At 35.9% G+C, this 21,545-nt stretch overlaps 4 protein-coding genes across 13 annotated transcripts; 3 read left to right on the forward strand and 1 right to left on the reverse strand.

The window, feature by feature from the left end:
* The first annotated feature begins 1,136 nt into the window (after nt 1–1,136).
* Nucleotides 1,137–9,319, forward strand: LOC140825282 (E3 ubiquitin ligase PARAQUAT TOLERANCE 3-like). The gene is made up of 15 exons (XM_073186956.1): nt 1,137–2,068; nt 2,868–2,979; nt 3,308–3,389; nt 3,521–3,690; nt 3,791–3,870; nt 4,193–4,258; nt 4,435–4,591; nt 4,671–4,819; nt 4,991–5,155; nt 5,286–5,591; nt 5,738–5,779; nt 6,512–6,767; nt 6,951–7,076; nt 7,434–7,506; nt 8,472–9,319. Exons 1-15 carry the CDS (start codon nt 1,903–1,905, stop codon nt 9,027–9,029), a joined length of 2,508 nt encoding a protein of 835 aa, XP_073043057.1. The 5' UTR covers nt 1,137–1,902; the 3' UTR covers nt 9,030–9,319.
* Nucleotides 9,320–12,456: 3,137 nt separating this feature from the next.
* Nucleotides 12,457–14,245, forward strand: LOC140825284 (3-isopropylmalate dehydratase small subunit 1-like). Its single transcript, XM_073186957.1, has 2 exons — nt 12,457–13,312; nt 14,049–14,245. The coding sequence occupies exon 1, from the start codon at nt 12,531–12,533 to the stop codon at nt 13,290–13,292; it is 762 nt and encodes a 253-aa protein (XP_073043058.1). The 5' UTR covers nt 12,457–12,530; the 3' UTR covers nt 13,293–13,312; nt 14,049–14,245.
* Nucleotides 14,246–15,420: 1,175 nt separating this feature from the next.
* Nucleotides 15,421–18,617, forward strand: LOC140825285 (GPN-loop GTPase QQT2-like). Of its 8 annotated transcripts, none has more exons than XM_073186960.1 (8): nt 15,421–15,546; nt 15,759–15,856; nt 15,943–16,033; nt 16,128–16,242; nt 16,318–16,544; nt 17,372–17,662; nt 17,825–18,030; nt 18,111–18,617. In XM_073186960.1, the coding sequence occupies exons 3-8, from the start codon at nt 15,974–15,976 to the stop codon at nt 18,406–18,408; spliced, it is 1,197 nt and encodes a 398-aa protein (XP_073043061.1). In that variant the 5' UTR covers nt 15,421–15,546; nt 15,759–15,856; nt 15,943–15,973; the 3' UTR covers nt 18,409–18,617. The 8 variants fall into 8 exon arrangements, with proteins under 8 accessions (XP_073043061.1, XP_073043064.1, XP_073043059.1 ...); XM_073186963.1 differs by having other exon boundaries at nt 16,134–16,242; XM_073186958.1 differs by having other exon boundaries at nt 15,759–16,033.
* A 1,595-nt stretch (nt 18,618–20,212) lies between these two features.
* Nucleotides 20,213–21,200, reverse strand: LOC140827994 (uncharacterized). Of its 3 annotated transcripts, none has more exons than XM_073190963.1 (3): nt 21,082–21,200; nt 20,751–20,905; nt 20,213–20,534 (listed from the first exon to the last, which is right to left on the reverse strand). In XM_073190963.1, the coding sequence occupies exons 1-3, from the start codon at nt 21,085–21,087 to the stop codon at nt 20,516–20,518; spliced, it is 180 nt and encodes a 59-aa protein (XP_073047064.1). In that variant the 5' UTR covers nt 21,088–21,200; the 3' UTR covers nt 20,213–20,515. The 3 variants fall into 3 exon arrangements, with proteins under 3 accessions (XP_073047064.1, XP_073047062.1, XP_073047063.1); XM_073190961.1 differs by having other exon boundaries at nt 20,751–20,919; nt 21,082–21,196; XM_073190962.1 differs by having other exon boundaries at nt 20,747–20,919; nt 21,082–21,196.
* Nucleotides 21,201–21,545: the final 345 nt, after the last annotated feature.

Raw genomic sequence — 21,545 nt, forward strand, 5'->3', positions numbered from 1 at the left:
TAAATTTATTTTTTATTATAAAGTTACAAATTTTAATAAGAATAATTTATTTTTCTTTAATATATATTTATTTTTAATTTGCCACATCAAATCATCAAATAGGCACATAGACACGTATTCCAATCCAATCCAATCAAATCAATCCAATCATATATCATATAATACAGATACCTGTCGTATGTTACCCGGTCGCAACATACCTCAATTCTTCGTTCCAATTGATGTAGCTGGAAGATACACTTTATCTACATCAATTACATACTCATTTCAATCAATAACATACTCCAAAATCATTAATATGAGTTTCAAATATCATTTGAAACTTCAAAAATTCATATCAAATCATAATCATATCATAATTCAATTCCGACTTTGAATACGAGTTTATTGTCGGTTATTCTACTACATATCAGAAATTCAACTTCAAATACATGCTATTCCAGCACTTTGATATTTAAAGCTGCTGAAACCAGAAGAAAATTACCTCAGTCTAAAGCCCTCGACTCGCAGATAACAAATATATAATTTGTTTCGCGTTTAGACGGCGTTTCAAAGTCGATTCGGACGAAAGAAATCGGAGACTATACATTTATTTTTAATTAATTTAATGAAAATTTAAATATATAATTCATATTTATTAAGCTTGTTTAGGCTCGATAAAGTTTGAATGAGCTCGTGAGCCATTGCATATATTCGTTAAATAAAGTTCGAACTCGACTCGATTATAAACGAACCAAGCTCCAACATTCAAGAGTTCGGCTCGGTTCGACTCGATTACATTCCTACCTAGAGAGGACACCAACTTTTTTTTCAATTTTATCCTTATATGATACTAATATTACAACTTTGTTTTTTAAATTTCAACACACAATTTATTTTATTTTTTTACTTCAACAATTCAAATATCAATTTATTTCTTCCATAATTTGTTAAATTTCACTTTAGCCCATCGATAATGATAAAAAAATTATACACACGCATCGCGTGTGCAGAATAACCATTATACTAAAATCTAAATAATATGGCCAAATATATGCCCAATGCGTGATCCGAACTCCGCGACCCGATTGTGGAACGGGAACCGACCCGGATAAGAATCGCAAAAAATCTATATCATTCGGGCCCGGGGGCTTCCGTATCATGGTACTCGCACAACAACCGAAACAGACAACTGTGTCCGCGTAGAAACTAGAAACCCTAATCCTCTTCATTTCACGTAAACCACGGACGCGAAGTTTCGATTTGTCCTATCATCCTTCGATTTTTCAATGACGTTGTTTCATGCGCAAATTTCTGAAAAGTTGCAAAGAAGGATTAATCAACACTAGTGTTGCTCCGTCGTTCTTCAACAATTTTCTGTCGAGTGTGCGCTGCTTTTGGTCTACGATTCGTTCGTGAATTCAAGTTTTTTTTCTACGCAGCTACGGTTTTTGGGTTTCTTATTCGTTTATTGGCTTCGAAATTTTCACTCGAAGAGAATAAGTTATCGGCGATTTGATTCAACGTTGTCGGGAGGATTTTGTCCGTGATTTCATCTGATCTACCAGATCTGTCCATTTCTACATGGCTAGTTGATTTTCTCGCGATTCCGAATTCGAATGTCAATTTTCTCAATCGAAGATTGAAGAGGATTTCCGATCTGGAAGTTTGTAATTGTAAAAGATTTGAAGGATATTGGATTTGCGTCAGCGGAGTTATTAGTCCGTTCGATTGTTTTTCTTGAGAGTTGCAACAAATTGAGAGGAAAAGAAAGAGAGAATAGTTTCTTGATCATCGATTGTACACCTCTGTTTTTCTTTTCAATTAAATGGCAGGTTTTTTATTTTTTATCCTTTGATATCGCTCGCCGTGCTTCTCTGTGGAGATACAGGAAAAAAATTCAAAGAAAAGATTGAAAAAAATATGGCAGTTTACTATAAATTTAAAAGTGCGAAAGATTACGATTCAGTTGCCATCGATGGCAACTTTATACCGGTTGGGCACTTGAAAGAAAAAATATTTGAATTAAAGCATTTGGGAAGGGGTACTGATTTTGACCTTGTTGTCACCAACGCTCAGACTAACGAAGGTTGGTTTTGGTTCTCTGCGAATTTTTTCAGAAATTCAATTTTTAAATATTGTCACATTTTAAAGCTTCTTGTTCATTTCTTGGTAGTCATATTTTACTTGTGTTTGTGATAGCATTTGTGTGTTGAAGGGAAAAGTCTGAGGAATCAGAAGGTTGTTTTGAATTTGTTCGGTCCTTGGTCTCATTAACTTTATTATAGGTGATTTTCCCGAAATCTAACTGGTTTGAAACTGATGTGAACTTTCAATTACATAATGTGTTCGACCGATGCGGTGTGTGTGCAATTTTATATTGTGGTTCTGTATTGTAGCCAGAGTTATGTACTTGGTCTGTTCCATACATTTGATTGACCTTGGATGTATCCCTAGTTACTTGTCTGCTTATAGCTCCTTCTATATCTACAAAACGTGGACACAGGCTTGGATATTTCATCCACGATTTATGTAGGTGCTTTCAATTCACAATCTGCTTTTTGAGAAACCCTTCGATAAGGGTGTTTATAAAATGTAAGATTATTCCACTAATCTTCCCAATCATTGGGTGAGAGCCTAGGTATGACCGAACTGTATAATTTTCTTCAGTTTGGTCAGATTTGAAGTTGCTTGCGATGCGAGCATCAACTCTTACTTCTTGGTTTATCAAGATCATTACTCAAGAATGGGTTATTTTGATCTTAGATGGGCAAATAACAATTGGTAGTGGCTTTCTGAGGGGCTTTATGGATGTTTTTCTTTGGTCGTATATATGTTCGTTTTTAACGTTTATACACTTTTCATTGTTGTGTAATTTGCGGTTTCAGAGTATCTTGATGAAGGAACGTTAATCCCAAAAAATACTTCAGTTTTGATTCGCCGAGTTCCTGGACGACCTAGGAATCCCATAATTACTGCACCTGTTGCTGAGCAAGAAGAGTATTGTCTTAATCCTTAATTTTGTTCAGTTAGTTTACTTATTAATCCCCAAGAACTAAGCAAATAAAGCATTTTAGTTTTGTATCAAAGATTGATGTTAAGTCAGATGAGAAGAACAAAATGTCTGCTGAAAAGTTGATGTGGGTTTAGCTTTGCACTCTTGTTCACAGATCACCAATTTTTGTTGTCTGGGACCTATTAAAGCCTGTGATTTAACAGTGATGCATAACGCAATGAACATGCTCCAAAACAATGATCAAATAATATACTTTGACATCATTGAAAGATATCCTTATTGCTTATTTAAGTGTTCTAATAACTATTGTAGGGTAAAGGTGGAAATTTATTCTGATGATCTTCAAACTGTTAAAATTAACTTGGGTGGAGCAGCTCAATCTTCCATGAAATATGTGAGCTTCCTTTGTTAAACCTGCATTATTTTATCACCTTTTTTTAAGGACTGTAAAATTGGATGTGGTACAAATTCTTGTGTCAGTTTAGTATCTAAACATGACAAATGTTCAACTCTTGGTCCTTGTAGGCTGAAGATTTAGAATGGGATGAGTTTGGAAATGATCTTTATGCTATTCCTGAAACTGTTCCGGTCCAGTTGAACAATGCAGTTCAAAATCATCCCCCACCTGTTAGCAAAGAGGACGAGGATAGTAAAATAAAGGCTTTAATTGACACTCCGGCCTTAGATTGGCAGCGGTGAGATGTCTTATGGTGTTATCATTGTGCTTTGTTATTTGATATTTATGGTTTTTGTTTTGTAGTTAATGTTTTGAACTTTCTCGTTTTAATCATTCAGTCAACCTGCTGATGGCTTTGGTCCTGGTAGAGGCTTTGGACGAGGCATGGGTGGAAGAATGATGGGTGGACGCGGTTTTGGTGATTTATTTATCCTTTACCAGATGTCTTGAAATTGTCTTGGGCAAAGTGTTTTTCTTTATTATATCTTATTTTGTTTCTCTAATGTAGGTTATAAACTTGTATCTGTATCGATAAATGCATTTATCTGTGTTTAGAAGTGTTAAGTTTGAGTAAGAGCATGTATATTACTGGTAAATAAAAAGTTCATACGGTCTTTTGTAGAGATTAACTGAACATACTTTTTCTTTTTTATGAGAATTCAGTTCTCTAATATTGAATTGTTCCAGTTGTTTTATTGTCTAAATTTGCCTTTTAAATTCTGATTGTTTCTATCATTCAGGGCGAGGTGGATTGGAGAAGAAAATACCACCACAGGGTTACATATGTCACAGATGCAAAGTGCCTGGTATGTTCTGCAACTGAAATAGTTGATTATATTTCTAGCAATGATCTAATTACTGAAAACCTCTCAAGTGACAGTTACCTTAAATGGATATGCATATTATAAATATAAACAAACAAACTGGTGACTTGGCTTTTATTAGGAGAAGGGGTATTTTATAGTCTTGTTTTCTTGCTCAGGTCATTTCATTCAGCACTGCCCAACAAATGGCGATCCCAATTATGACATAAAAAGGGTCAAGCCTCCAACTGGAATTCCAAAATCCATGTTGATGGCTACTCCAGATGGCTCTTATGCATTACCGAGTGGGGCAGTTGCTGTATTAAAGCCAAATGAGTAATGCTTTCCTTACAATTGCCTTTGTACTGTTGATTGTTTTCAGTCAGTGGTATTTCCTTACAGGTTACTTTTACAGGGCTGCTTTTGAGAAACAGATTGAGGGAATGCCATCCTTACGAACTGTTGGTGATTTTCCACCAGAACTGCACTGCCCTCTTTGTAAAGAAGTAATGAAAGATGCTGTCCTTACGAGCAAATGTTGTTTTAAGAGCTTTTGCGATAAATGTAAGCTTGCAGTTTGTCTTGACTATTGTTACGGCAGATAATTATTATTTTGAGCAATTTGAACATCTTGTTTTGTGGCGATGACTCATTGAGAGGTGGAGTGTTTTGATGGAAGGCATAGTGGCAAATCCTTAATTTTTCTAGTTTAATCTGTCTGATGCTTTTTGTTAGGTATAAGAGAACATATCATTTCGAAATCATCGTGCATCTGTGGGGCCACAAATATTCTTGCTGATGATCTTCTACCCAACAAGACTCTCAGGGATACCATTAATCGCATTTTGGAAGCCAATAATAGCAGTGCTGAAGATGGTGGCAGTGCTTTTCAAATCCAAGGTTTGAGTCATGATGAATTGATTTTCATTTACATTTGATTTCCCAAAGCTTAATGTATTGTTTATTTACGCAGAAGTGTACATTTTAAGTTTTCTCAACTCACCGCCTCTTCAATAACTGTGTGGTGTAGATATGGAGTCACGCAATCCACATGCTAAGGTTCCTTCCCCCACTCAGTCTGCTGCCTCCAAAGGAGAGCAGATGCCTGCACCACAACCTCAAAAGGAAGAATCTTCAAAGATTGTAGACCTTGTAGAAGACAAAGCTGTCAATGCTCCTTCCTCTACCCAGATTCAAGAGAAAGGGAAAAGTCTAAAAGTGCCAGATGTTTCTGAAGCTACCCATGATTCAAAAAGTGTTAAAGAAACAGCAATAACAGCAAATACTCAATTGGCTGATGAAGAGGTGCAGCAGAGGCTACTCTCAATGGAAGCAGGTAATGGAGAAAATGGCTTATTACATACACGTACTTAAATCAAATGTTCTGAGGCAGGGCTCTCTATCTCATCGTCCTTCAGTAGATATTACAGCTTCAGTACAAAGGTTGGAGTCTGATACGAAAATATTACTTCTGTTTAACAGGAAAAAAGAAGAAAAAGAAGAAAATCCAAATGCCTCATAGCGGTATAGTTTTGTTATTTGCAGTTATATTTACTTGTCAGCTACTGTATACCTCTTTTTGATGGAATATTTATTTTCAAAATTTAGTCTTAAAAAAAATTCCTTACAAAATATAGCACTTTTAGTTTTGGATATCAATGCATGGAAGTGTTCATCAAGTTGAGCGAGCTGGGCTTTATTAGGTTTGCAATCAACTTGAATTTTACTGAGGTTGTGTTCTCGAAGTATCTTATTACAAAGATTATTGTACTTGAAGATCGACCTTATTTGACAGAATTTACAAGCTTGGAACCAAGTCCAATTTAAGCTTCATATCATGTTTCTATCTTGCAATTCAGTTTGTTCATTGCTGTGCTTGAAGCTAAAAGCTTATATTGCTGAAGGCTAATTTTCTTTGTATACTTTTGTGGGCGTTTACGAACTTGTTGAGTGAGTTATGTTGGTCAATCTTCATTAATGTCTTATTTAAATTATGATTGTGTAAAGCTGCATAATTTGGGTTCCGTAGTGATTTTATTTTTACGACAAGTCTAATATTTTTGTGAGATACCTGAGTTCACATTCACTTGGATTGAGATTTGTGCATTAAAAGTATACTCAGATTTGTGTTGGATAGAAGTTGTGTCAACTTGTAGTTGCAACTTGCAAAAGCATTTAGCTGCGTTGAGAAGATCCAATGTAATCTGAGCTCATTGATAGTCATGCTAATTGTCTTAAAATTTTGTTGTTCTGCAGCTGCTGAGATGCAATGGAGAACCGCCCAGGACCTTGCACCTGATAATTACATGATGCCTTTGGGTCCATCCGCATTTAATCCTTATTGGAATGGTATTCAGCCTGGATTCGATGGATTTGTGCCCCAATATCCCGGTCCTATGCCTTACATGGGATATGGGTTTGGACCTATGGATATGCCATTTGGAGGTGTGTTTCCCCAGGACCCATTTGGAGGAGGACCAGGTTGTATGTTACCATATGCCCCCCCTCAGATGTAAGTATACTTGGTTTATGATTTTTGTAAAAATTACTCCCATCAAATTTATACTTGTCCCACTTGAGGAATTCAATTGAAAATGTCAGGTGTTCTCTTATTTTCTTAATTGCAGATTGCCGACCACTCGTTTTTTATTGTCTTTAGATATGATGTCTCACGGATACTTACTATGCATTTCAGGGATCTTGCAGAGCTTGCAATGGGATTTAATGCTGGGCCACCCCCACCTGCCATGAGCAGAGAAGAATTTGAAGCTCGAAAAGCCAATTTGAAGAGGAAACGCGAAGTGGAGCGTCACAGGGACATGTTAGTAGAACAACCCTTTCTTGTGTGTCTATTTGCTTTTTAACTAAATGAATCTTATTTCCATGGTTCAAGCATCAGTTGGACTATTATTTTGTTAGCAGGAGATGCCTAAAAGTTAAAACTGTAATTACCTGATGAATTACTTCTGCCATGTTGGTTGTGAATGTAATGGTCTCGCCCATGCCTCTCTTGATGAAATTAATTAAATGATTAAAAGAAAAAGGAGCTGAATGAGCTTTTATATCAGATTCGAGTACTCCATCTCCATCCTTTTTGATAACTCAAAAAAGGAAATCGTTGCTTTGCTATATGTAATTTTTACTTTCATAAAGAGGTTTTAATGTTCCTTTTCTACAGGGAGTTGTCTAAAGATCGGGAATATGGAAGAGAAGCAAGCTCAGTCGGTCTCCCTAATATGAGATCCAAATCTGTATGCATCTTTATCAGCCTACTGTTATTAGTTTATTATTTTTGTGCGAATGATGCAGGTACATTTTATGGTCAACCATATAGTTTTTCAGAAATCATGCTGTCGAGAATAACAGTGAATTTCGAAAGAGAATTTTCAGTTTCTCATATCCCGATAGACTTGCCTCCAAAGGAACATGGCCGATTAAAATTATTTCCCATTTCATTTAATTGTTTGTGTAATAGCCTATTGCCTTCAATGTTGTTGCAAGTGATCTTGATGTTTTTGCATGGGTACTGTAGATATAATCTGCATGGGCGATGCTTTCTTCTCTTCTTTTTTGGGTTTGAAATATTTACCTATTTTGGGTTTGCCCCCCGACCCCTGCCAGTCTGCTAGTTTCTTTTACAAAAGTTTCCATTGTAACGAGGCGCCACATCCTGTTTTTCCTATCATTTGTTCCAAATTTGTGTTCCATGCATATGGATGTTTTGGTACAAAAAAGTGGTTCTTTCTGTATGCATGGATGATTTTCATTGAAGAGCTCCGACGTATTGGTCGGATTTGGAAGTGTATCTGCTTGGTCAAAGTTATTCTTCTTTGAAGTATATAAAAAAAATAAAAAAAAAAACTGCGTCCGATGAACCAATTGACTTAACAGAATTTTGTTTTAAAACCTCGTTCACTAGGTGGTGTTATTTTTCATAACTAAAAGTTTTTTGTGAATCACGAGAAACTTGTGTTGGATGAGAAGTATATATTAAATCTTAATTATATAAATAACCCATTAAGAAAATGAAAATTTGAAAATGGATTTGACGTGCTAGACATCTTGGGTAAAGAAGAAAACAACACACGCCGTTGACCTACGCTGCTAGACGGTAGAAATATGGATCTTGAATTTTACCCCGTTTAATGGTTTCCACTTAGTTGGGCTTCGTTTTTTATTTTTGAGATAACTGTTTAACGTTGGTTAACTGGTGCAGAAGTCTATTCCCTCTGCATCTAGCCCAGATCGTCCTACCCACCGCCATCGGTCTGAGAGGCATTCCCCTGATCCCAACTCCCGTGACCCCCCTGAGGTACCCCGCCCACTGTCCAAGAGGAAGCCAGACGAACACCGGAGCCGAGATTATCATGACGATGACCATCGACGACTCGGTGACCACCACCACCGCAGCAGCCACCAGCGTCCATCGGAGTCCCCACCAGTTGCCCGGCCTCAACCCCCCTCGATGGCTGACAAGCATAATAAGGCTAGTGTCTTCTCTCGTATCAGTTTCCCAGCTGAGGACACCTCAGTTCCGAAGAAAAGGAAACTTCCTTCCTCTTCTGCCTCCCCAGCAACAGGTCCTTCCAGTCACCGCCAGCCGGCCCCTTCTTCAAATGGATACCATGAAGAACACCATAAAATTGTGTCTGGGTCAAGAAAAAGTAGTCATGCCATTGCTGGATACCGTGAAGAACATCATGATAGCAGTGATGAAGAAAAGCATTTCAAAAGGCGGCCATCACGGTACAGATCATCGTCCCCCGCCCGCTGATGCCATGGAGGTGGAGGAGCACCGCCACTCCAGAGGGTCCAGAGATAGAAATCGCGACAGGGATCAGGGTGGAGGCTACAGCAAGCATAGATAGCCGGAGGATGAAAACGTGCGCTAATGCGGACACTGGAAATGAAAACGCTGGAGAGAGATGGTTGTTTATAGGTGTTTTTGGGAGCTTTTGTGACCTTGGTAGCTCTGTGTTCGCTTTTTATTGTACTTGTAATAATGAACCGTGTCATGCTACTTTCTGCTCCAATTATAAGTGAAATTAGAGACTTTTTTTTTTGGAAAATAGAAATTAGCCTCTTTAATTTTCTCAATTACATTCCAATCTATTAATTAATTTTCCTTGCTTTTTTATATATAAAATAGCAAAATTTTAATATTTGTTTTGTTTTTTATTTGACCCATTCTCGTTTATCATTTTTTTTTATTACAACAACACACGAGAAGGGAAGATCGAACTCTGAAAGAGGAGCCAATTAATCTGACGAGATGAGATCACTGAACTACGAGTCCGGTCTCTTCATCGGATATCATTTTAATAGTGTACAAGTGAAAGACCCCAATAATATATTATTCAAGGAGGAATAACCATTTCGGCACGATGTTCCCCTTTGATCGACTTCTAAAATCGTTGACTTTTAACCCTTTAAATGTTGCCCTCGAAAACCTTTAATTTAGTTGTAAAATATTATTAGTTCTCAAACATGTTCACTCAACTCTTGTTGATTAAGTTGGCTTTTCAGGTATGTGATCATAATCTTTGTAGGATATATATTTGTGGCGTGAATTAATTGCTACAAAAATTCCCGAATTTTAATCGTAAGATAAGATGATAAAAGGGTATGAACGTATTATACGCGTAATAAAAAATGATAGATATAAGTAACTGATCACTTTTTATATGTTGTTTGGTGTGTGAGTTAATTGTGGTACCAAACAGTACTTAATTTGTATAAATACAAATTAATTTAGTTGTAACTCAGCGTATATTACTTTATATATTCAACCAGTTTTAATCGTATTTAACTTTGGAAAAAAATATGATAGATCTACTATGTATTACTCTCGTAATAAAATTAGTATTAGTATTAACATAAAGTTGATAACAACGTGTAAGTGTACAAGCATGTATGTCAACTATTTTACAGATGCATATTCTTTTAAATTCATTTGTTAATTCATAATTTTCTTGAAATCTCAATTCCTGGATGATACTCATGAGAAACTTAGGGTCCGATTCCAGCCACTGTCACTAGTCCAGACACAGGTTTTGAAATTATCCTGACCCTGAAATCACAAATAAGATCGTTAGGAGGAGGCCAGGAGGTTAGTGTCCTGACGTAGCCCCTCCGACGCTCAAGTCAGAGACCGAGGATATATGAAGAAAGCAGCTAAAAGTGCTGCTGAAAACGATATAGTGAATGAATCAAATGAACATTCAAACCTGGTATTTATAGGAGAATACCTGAGATCTTGATGAGCCTGTCTTCCATTTGGGCTTAAGATAGGCCAGGGGTAGTAGGCCCATCCATGGGGTATCACCGGACAAGTATAATTCTCATGGGAATCGATGCTTTCAAGCTGTTATGCTCAGTCTTAAGGATGAAAACAATTTTTTATATAGAAAAATATAGGCAAATGACGACTGCAAGCTTCCAAATTTTAAAACGAGAAATGGAAACTTCTAATTTGGAAACTTGGAATGAAGATAGAATCTTTCCTATACATCGAATCTTTAGTTCATGTCTATGTAATTTGTTTTGCTAAACTTCTTAATGTTAAGTTATATAATTCATTACCAATACATTTTCTAAAGATAGAAATGCAAATAAATAATAAGTGGTGATCATAATTATAAAGTTTTAACGAAGAAAATATGATAATATTATTATTTTTTTAAAAACAGTAACAACATATTACATATGTATGAAGTGATAGAACGATTCGATCTGTACCAAAACTCATCAAGATACTTACCAGCACTAGACAATATTATTAAACCCTGTTTAATTGCCTGAAGCAAAAGCCATATTTATTCAATATAAGTACGTAAAAGTTCATACGAAATCAAGAGAAATACATACATATTTGTCTGCATGGGAACTGCAATTTTGTTTGCACTTCTTCTATTCCTCCCACTTCTACTTAATTCTGCTTATAAACAAGATTTGATAACTAGCTTGATAAGCATTCACGATGAGACAGGTAAAGCTTCACTATCTGATGACGAAATTGTGGACAACTGTATTGTTGCAATGCTCGCGGGGCACGACACAACCTCGACCCTTCTCACGTTCTTGATCAAGCTTTTAGCCGAGGATCCATCAATCTACAACAACATTCTCGAAGGTATACGTGCTGTGTTTTTTTTTTTTTTTACAGACAAGTTCAATTCGTTTCATATGTCTAAAGTTAGGACAAAAATATGTTTGTTCTGATTCTACATAAAATTTCTGGCTCCTCTTCCATCGATGCAGAACAAGAGGAGATTGCGAGGGGCATGGCAAGCGGGGAGTTTCTAACGTGGGACGATTTAGCGAGGATGAAATATACATGGAGAGTGGGAGGATGAATCCGCCAGTGTTTTTTTTCATTTCGGAAGGTCCTCCAAGATTTTAATATGAAGGGTACCTAATTCCCAAAGTTTTGCTTGCAGGTACCAAAATTTTATCACCCTTTGGGATTTGAAATCACTTGAATCTATATTTTATTAACCTATTTGCATTAATTAATGTGATTCAAGCGGCACCCTTTATAAATTTAAAGATGATCTTTTGCCAGCTATCAAAACGATATGTTGGACTCTCTCAACGTAACATATGGTTGAAATGTGAATCAGGTGGTGTGGGCAGCATTTACGACACAGATGGAAAATCCATATTTGCGGAGCCAACGAAGTTCAACGGGTCCCGGTTCGAAACGCAACCACCACCGGATAGCTTCCTGGCCTTCAGCGGAGGACCAAGATCTTTATTCATTAGTCTAAAAAAGTAATAGACTAGCGTATAAAACAATATCTGAATATTTACAACGTAGACAAAAGAAATTTTGAATGTATAAAAACATACATAGAATTAAAATTATTCTAAAATGCAAACCCTTGATATCATGGCTCCTTGATGGGACACACCCCATTCCATGTTCCATTGATGCAAGAGATAATCATGTTGGATACACTTTTATAAGATATGTTTCTCTACTCAATGGTTTAAGTTTCTTAATTGGGAATTTCTTAAGATGCAAAACTTCTGTTTTTCTTCTCATTCATTTTAATAATAGTTAATTTAATATAAAATTGTGTAAATATATATATATATATATATATATACTATAAGATGAAAATTGTTATTTTTCTTCTCATTCACATTTAATAATATTTAATTTAATATAAAATTATATATATATACACACACACACAAACATACACATACACGCATAGTGGCCATAAATCGCTCCGAGCACCACTTGCCTTCCCTACATCCAACAGAAGAAATGGCAGCCGCCGCTTCAGCTTTTGCAAATCCTTCCACTTGCAAACCAATTCGAGACTCTTCATCGATCTCTCTCTACGCTTTATCCTCCCTCAAATTCCCCTTCTCAGCCCCAAATTTTGATTTGAGACCCCTTAAAACCCCTGTCAATCTCCCCAAATTCGTTACCGCCGCCACTCCCTCCGGCTCCGCTGCCACAAGAGCGGCCACATCATTTCATGGCCTCTGCTATGTCACCGGAGACAACATTGATACTGACCAAATCATCCCCGCCGAGTACCTGACCCTAGTCCCTTCAAAACCGGATGAGTACGAAAAACTAGGTTCCTATGCCTTGATCGGGTTACCTTCCTCCTTTGAAACCAGATTCATTGAACCCGGGGAGATGAAATCCAAGTACTCCATTGTGATTGGCGGCGAAAACTTTGGTTGTGGCTCTTCCCGGGAGCATGCCCCCGTGGCCCTCGGCGCCGCAGGTGTTTCCGCTGTGGTGGCTCAGTCGTATGCGAGGATTTTCTTTAGGAATTCAGTTTCAACTGGGGAGGTTTATCCATTGGAGTCGGAGGCGAGGTTGTGTGTTGAGTGTCGGACTGGAGATGTTGTTACCATTGAGCTTGGAGAAAGTGAAAGCAAGCTAATTAATCATACCACTGGGAAAGATTATAAGTTGAAGCCCATTGGTGATGCTGGACCAGTGATCGAAGCTGGTGGGATTTTCGCTTATGCTAGACAAACTGGGATGATTTCTTCGCGGAATGCCTAAGGCTGGCTGTACTTTAGAAGGTAACTGCTAATATGATTTGATCTGCACATGTTTACTAGCTCGGTGTTCTTTTTGACATTAACATAGATGTGGGTGTGTGTGTGCTTGTATTGTTTAGATACCAAAAGTTACGTCATTTAAACATATATATTCAGTTAGCTTTTTGCTCTTTTGAATATGGATGTGAGATGCAATTGTCAACAAGCAATTGGGGGTTGCGAACTAGTGCCGTCTACTGGTTTTATATGGTCTTTTGATTGCTGTATGTGGTGTTGTCATTGTTCATAAATTTCATTTGCACGCCATGATTAGATTGATTACAAGTTATGGATTTGAGGTAATTCAGGTCATGCTCGTGGTGTAGATGACCGCTGTGGGTTTTTTCTTGCGATCATCTGTACCAATGTCATTCAAAAATATCATTTTTGATCGTTTTTTAGATCTTTTGACCACTGCTAAATATAGTTCAACTTTTATAGCCTTTCAGAAACTTGGTTTGCTTGTCATGCTTAGGGTCAGATATTGTCACAGGTGAATCCAAGTTAACAAGATTCTTGTGCAGTGTATATGCTTTATATCAATGAACTCTAGATGGTATTAGATGTTTGAAACAACTTAACTCATTGTGTAAAAGTGGATGCTGTACTTGTACCTGATATAAATATGTAGATTGCCTAACGGGTGATACTTGGATTTAAATGTTGGAAGATCTTATGAGTTTAGGAGTGTCCTGATGTGTTAGATGTTTTCATGTAGGTTTCTTAATGTCTCTGGCTTTGCAGTATACCCGAAGGATCGGCAATGTTTTTTATGTATTAAGTTGGAGCAGAGTAATGTATTATTTATGTATTGGAAGCAAGTTATCTTAATGATGTAGTTTACGAAGTTCCAACTTTGGTGTGCTGATTTGAAGTACTGTTCTCTTTTAATAAAGAATCGGGAAATGGCTGCAATCTCTGTACTTGGCTCTGCATTATTCAAGTGCTTTACTGATTACTATGCGATGAGTTTTTGGCTCAAAAAATAATATTTTAAATCATGTCTTAATCCTTGATTTTGTTGTTATTTTCTGTTTAGATTACCGAAATTTATTTACTCTGTGGTTGCTCGTTTATACTGATTCAATTATATCATTGATATCGATAAATAATCATATATTATTTTAACCAATTATCAATTATTTTGTCAATGGTGTTCTTATGCTAATTTTCAATTAAATAAATTGCTGAGTAAGCATAAGCTTCAATTTTTTTATTCGTTTTTTTAAATAAAACATCTTATTTTTATGATTATATTTCAAAATTTTGGATACAAACCAAAATAATCAATTTTAATTTATTCGATTTAATATTATAAATTTCATTATGTATATATATATAAATCTAAACTGAGTAAACCAATCTATCAATAAGCTTCATTTTTTTCCATATTCAGAATTTAATAGTTTTTGATAGAAATATATTGTTTAATTTTTTATTCTGAAAATACGATTAGCTCGGATGAAAACCAAAATAATTGATATTAATTTGTTCGATTTGTTGGTTTTATATGGAAAAATTTCGCTGGTTTTGTTTTAATTTTAAGGAAAAAAAAAATGTTATTTAAAAAAATTGAATATAAATATATCAAATTTATACAAAAACTCGATTTATTTGATTTAACAAATATTTTATAAAAATAATCAGATTGAATAAACTGAATTATATGCTTCTAAAAGGAAAAATCGGAATTTTTAATTAATCGAACTTAATTTTCAAATGAGTGAGTCTCATGTGAGACCGTCTCATGGATCATAATCCGTGAGACGGGTCAACCCTACCCATATTCACAATAAAAAGTAATACTCTTAGCATAAAAAGTGATACTTTTTCATGGGTGACCCAAATAAGAGATCCGTCTCACAAATAATACCCGTGAGACCGTCTCACACAAGTTTTTGCCTTTTCAAATTAACTTGGTATTGCAAGTCATTTCGGTAATTTTATAGTAATAATTTTTATGTTTTAGTTTTGTTAATTTTAAATTTTTAACAATATCATATCAATTTATTTCACATATGATATTATGATTTATTGTTATTCATTTTATCAATATAATTAATTTTTCTATTAAAAAAAAAAACTAAGAAGTCGAAACAAAACCGACGGGCAAGCCTTTGTATTTATTTGAGGGTTGCTGTCATTGCTCCTCTCAACACAACGGACCTTCTACACCGGTTCTTCGCTTGGCACCCTCGTCACAGGCTTTTCTAGAGGTGAGCTTTTAGTGGAACGTAGTTTATCGTAGAAAAATTCCCTCTTGAAAAAAATTGAAATGATGCTGTTGATAATGATTTCTCTTTTTTAGGGGGAGGGTTAAATTTTGTTATATTTAGCTTTAGCATGTTCTTGGTTTGTTTTTTTTTTTTGAGCAACACTATCCGCAGCGTGGAAAATGTCATCAGGGATGTCGAAATTAATGTTTCAGGTGGTCATTTTCGGAGCTAAGTTGTGGTTTTGGACTAGGAAGAAATATTGAAGATTGGACTCTTGGATTCTTAATTATTTGTTTACAGTGGGATTTCGGTTGTTCCTGAAACTACTGCATGTGTTACTCTTAGATGTTTCTGTTCTTTATGTTTAATGGTTATATGATGTAATTGATAATGTAGCTCGAGGATTTACACTTGTTCATCTCACGGGATGGATATAGACTCGAAAGCACCGGAGGAAACTTCATCTGGGATTCAAGGCAATAATGAGGTACACTATGTTTTACGGTTTTTCCAATGGATTTTCTGAATTCTGTGCATATCATCAATATCATGCATGGCATTAATTCCTTCTTTATTTGAAGTCTAAGAGTAAAGAGGATGATTATGTTTTCAAGACAATGGGGCGGTTAAATATTGGAGAATCATCCACTTGCTTTAAGAGAAAGCCAGTTATCATAATTGTTGTGGGAATGGCAGGTAATGTTATCTTATAGTACTTTATTCTTGTTTTATTGTATTATGTAGATTCATGGAAAGGTTTATTATTTTCAGGAAGTGGAAAGACTACTTTTCTTCACCGGCTAATTTGTCATACAATGGCATCAAACATTCGGGGTTATGTTATGAATCTTGATCCCGCTGTCCTGACACTTCCCTATGGTGCAAATATTGATATAAGAGACACTGTCCGATACAAGGAGGTCATGAAGCAGTACAATCTTGGACCAAATGGTGGAATTTTGACCTCTCTAAACTTATTCTCAACGAAGTTTGATGAGGTGGGTTACTTTTTGGAATGTTCAGGATATTTTTTTTGGTGAACCTTGCTCGTATAGTTTTCAGAGTGTTTCTGCTTATTCATTACATTCCTACTGTTGTATTTGTGACTGGCATTATAGGAAAAAATCAGCGCAACGAAAGCGGTTTCAGTCTGCATTTTGCAGATGATATGTACCAGTAAAGAATTTTGTTCACTAGGTAGTTATTTCCCTTGTTGAGGCGTGGATCTTCAATTTTTTTCTCATGCTTGTTATAAAGACCCAATATTGTTCGTCTCATAATAGATTTTAGATCTTAGCCATTTCGACCTTTAAATGTCATTGACTTCACCATTGATCAAGAAAGTCTGACTATGTATTCTTTATAATTTGAATTGAATGCATTGGCTCTTGAACTAGATACTTTGTTCCTCATTGCAGAAATAGGGAGAAGAGATGATCTTTCATAACAGTGTTTTCTTTCCATATTTTTCAGTAGACATGTTATTCTACATTAAAATAAAAATCTTTTTAGCAATGTCTTCTGTAGGAAAAGACACTTGTTGAATGGGTCTTTAGTTTGTTGCAGTACTTATGTTTGACTTTTGCACTGTAAAATTAAGGATGATAACTAGAGTGTGTACCTAGGATGCCGGAACTTTTTTTTCCTTGTGTGTTTCAACCTTGATTGTTATAACTTCATAAGTCGAGTTGAAAAGAAAGCTAATATTAGATGAGTCGAATGACTTGAGCCTAATCAAGAATCTTGGAGTTCGCAGCAAGCTTAGAAACTGAGTGAAGTCATTAATGGTTCTCCTTGTGTTGATATATAATCTTTTCAATCCTAGGTTATTTCAATGGTCGAGAAACGAGCAGATCAGCTTGACTATGTCCTTGTTGACACTCCTGGCCAAATTGAAATTTTCACTTGGTCTGCATCTGGAGCTATTATTACCGAAGCCTTTGCATCAACATTTCCCACGGTAATTGCTTATGTTGTGGATACACCACGTTCAGCTAGCCCGGCTACCTTCATGAGCAATATGTTGTATGCTTGTAGCATCCTCTACAAGACAAGGTTGCCTCTGGTATTGGCATTTAATAAGACAGATGTCGCACAACACCAGTTTGCTTTGGAGGTATAATTATTTTATTTCCTCTTCTTTATGAAGGTTGACTTTTCAGATGTTCTCTTACTTGATCATATTCTTCAATTTTCTTTACCACCCTATGCAAGTCAGTGTGTACCATTTTCTGTTTTGGTTTGAATATGTGTCACTTTTCGTTCTATACATGTGCAGTGGATGAAAGATTTCGAGGTGTTTCATGCAGCTCTAGATTCAGATCACTCTTATACATCAACCCTTACTCGTAGCCTCTCCCTCGCATTGGAGGAGTTTTACAAAAATCTTAGATCTGTCGGAATTTCTGCAGTCACTGGTTCTGGAGTGGATGCATTCTTTGCTGCCGTTGAAGCTAGTGCAGAGGAATACATGGAAACATACAAGTACACACTTCAACTAACTTTTGCATAGTCTATATAATTATAAAATGATTTCATTTTGTTAATCTCGGCTCTTTTTGAAGGACTGATCTTGACAAGAGGCTGGCAGAAAAGAAAAGGTTGGAGGAAGAACGTAGAAAAGAAAACATGGATAAGCTCAAGAAAGATATGGAGAAGTCACAAGGAAAAACTGTGGTATTGAGCACTGGTTTAAAGGATAAAGCAGTCACTAGTACAAGCATGGACTTAGATGAAGAGGACGATGAGGAGGAAAAGGATGATGATTTTGAGAGGTTCAGTAAAGATTATGGCTCTGATGTTGTGGACGAGGATGAAGATGAAGAAGTGTCAAAATTTTCTTTGGGAGGTGGCAGCTTTTAACTGTTGAACTATTTTGTGTTAACGATGAAAAAGACAGTAGCTTGGAGCAGTTCTTGATTTCTGTACATGTAAACTGATCAAGTGCCGAGTTGCATGGTCTGAGCCATTTGCTTGAGAAAAATAGAATGTCTCTCGCTCTTTGTACTTTAATTTAATGTACCGAATTTTTGTTGCAATTCATCTTTTTTCCCCCTTTTTAGTAGACAGAAGCTCTTTACTTTGATCTCTACGCACTTAAAATTTCATTGAAGGTACCCGTCTATTATGTTTTTTGTATTTAGGGCTCAATCGAAATTTCTCAGTTTGTAATTTCGAACCCCCACGAACGTTAGGGCCCTTGCGTATTTTAGGACTGTGATACCTAGTTTTTGCATGGTAAGAATCATTCCTCGGAATATTACAGGTTTAATTGGTTGAATACTGTTTTCTAAAAAATGTATCGATGTGGTTGACAGATTTGTTGCGTTTGTCCGTGCTAATTAGGGATTTAAAAAAATAATTATGGTTTTTCCTTTCAGATTTCAGAAATTATAGAAAGAACTGTATGCTCCGCAGTAATTACATTGTTTGTTGTTATCACTCAGGCTGACAGGTATTCCAAAGCAATTTAGATATGCTACTACCGCGTTCGTTAACAAGGCAAGTCCACAAGGTTTTGCCAAGACTGAGAGTCACATTATTTACTGAGGTTAATGAACAAAAGCGCTATTTGACATTCGCTGACAGGAATTGTTCGTCCGAATATCATCCATTTTCTTATTCTACATAAATATCCTAAAATTCATGTGGCATGAAAGTGAGAAAATGGAAATGATGTCTGTTTTGAATGTGAATCTACAACTTCTTGTACAGCAATAGACTGACTAGAGGATATATTGATCCACAACAATATTTTGTGCCACTTAGTTTTGTTTCCACATAACAACGAAAATGCCTTCGGTTTTACCAACAAAAATTGGAATTCTTATTATAATGCAACAAAAATTTGAATTCTTAGAGAAGCATAAGCTTAACTAAGCAAACTGTTTTTCTGTTTCCTTTTATAATCCCAAAACTAGGACTCGGTCATCCAAAAGAAGCCCTAACACCAATAGCAATTGCATTCAACCTAAACTAAATAGCAAATTTTGTTTAAGAATAGAACAGCCAACAGCTGATGAACCAAGCAAAATCAAATATGGAAAATTAAAGAATAAATGTAGAAGTTGCTTGCCAAGCAAGATCATACAATACTTTGTAAATCCAATTCACAACAGAAAGAAAGACCAACTTTTAGGAACTGAATACAACACTCATCTGAAATACAAGAGCCCTTCAAAACTTTTCGTTAGTTGAACGAGTGAATGCAGACTAGAATCTCAGGCAACTCCTCAGTGTTGGCCCAATTTTTCAACTCGACAAATGTCATAATGTAATTCCACAACAATTGTAATTTCAAGCATAGCTTTTCTTGATTCTTAATAATGTGTCAGAGCATGCTTCCAGTCGACAACTATGATCATTAGCTGTCACGAGAAAAAATAATTCGCTGATATACTAAAATGAGAAAGAAAGGGCTTTACTGGTCTAAATTTAATCTAGAAAATCAAAGATTGTTCAAAGTTCAAATCAAAGGATTCTAGTATTCAGTTCATGAATCATCGTGGCTAGAGATTTCATAACCGGAGAGAAGAGTCCCTTTCATGCAACATTCACCCACTTCTTTCAGCACCTAAAACTCACAAGCATATGAATCAAGCCATAAACAATCCATCACTTCTCACATTTAAAGAAAGAATTTCCTAGTGTGTGCTTTGATTCAAAAGAAAGTTCAAAGGTCAAAATTTGCATGAAAAGATGCACCAAAATCTGTTCTTTCACACGAAAAGCATATGCCATTAACACAAACATTACAGACGAATGGAAATCGGCTTTAATTCACTATCAATAACAAGAAGAACATCAATTCTCTAGCCAATCAATCACCCTGAAAACTACAGCTCCATGTTGTAAATTACGTAGATGGCTATGAGAATGTGCAATCCGCAGATATCCCGTGATGTTGTTTCTTCTTTCGTATGGAAAATAACACATGGATTGAGCTCTGATATTCGCATCCATAACACCGCTATATCAAAACTTTGTTCCTGCAAAAGCATGACAACTTTTAAGTTCAACTCATTTTGTATATACTCTATTTCTACACAACTGCTTAAAGAACTAATACAAAAAACAGACACCGCCCACGGTCAAGAAGCAAAAAAATCCTACAACACGAATCATTAAACTTTGCTATCAACTACAATTCAGAAAACCCACAAAAAAAAAAAAATCGGATCTAAATATGAGAAAGGCACACCTACGTCTGTTTGGAGTAAGAAGAGGAAGAAGGAGCCCGTTTATTGCGAAACATCATGTAGCCCAGAGGCAACACCACACCAAGCATCATTATCGCTGATCCAATCAAATACCTCAATATGCTAGGAGGTTCAACCTCCATCATCACAGCTCTGCTTAACTGGATCCAGAATACTGAATAATCAGCTCATCAATTCAAAAAAGAAAAACCCATTTCCATCAAACAGTTAATAGCATCAAAATTAAATCGCCCATAAATTGTGAAGCTTTGTCGGTGAATTTGATTTCTTGATGCGCCAAAATGCAAAGAAAGAGATAGAAAGATGAGAGACTCACAGCCATTTTTGCAGTCTGATTTGTTGATCTGGGAACAGAGGCGTAGAGTGCCTTCGTGAAGGAAACTCAGGGTGGGGGAAATGCAGGTCCAACAACGAGCCATAATTTAATAAAATGACCCATATACCCTGGACCATACCATAGGTTTTCTAATTATTGTCAAATTTTAATCATATTCCCATTAAAATTAGTTAGTATGAAGTGTTCAAATTTAACAATACAATATAGACAAAGCGTACGTTTGCTTATGGATTAGAAATAAAAAATATATAATCGAATGTTTTAGTCGTTTTCCAAATGAATATGAGATTTGTGAAAGATAATATTGTTTAATTTTCTTATAAATTAGAAATAAAATTTATGTAAGCCTAGTATGTATTCCACAATAATCATGTACATATCCACATTTTATTCGAAGTTGAGAAGCGAAAAGTAGAAGCTCCTTAATGACAATTATCGGATCA

The sequence above is a fragment of the Primulina eburnea genome, chromosome 3 (genome assembly GCF_022965805.1).
Source record: "Primulina eburnea isolate SZY01 chromosome 3, ASM2296580v1, whole genome shotgun sequence".
Lineage (NCBI taxonomy): Eukaryota > Viridiplantae > Streptophyta > Magnoliopsida > Lamiales > Gesneriaceae > Primulina > Primulina eburnea.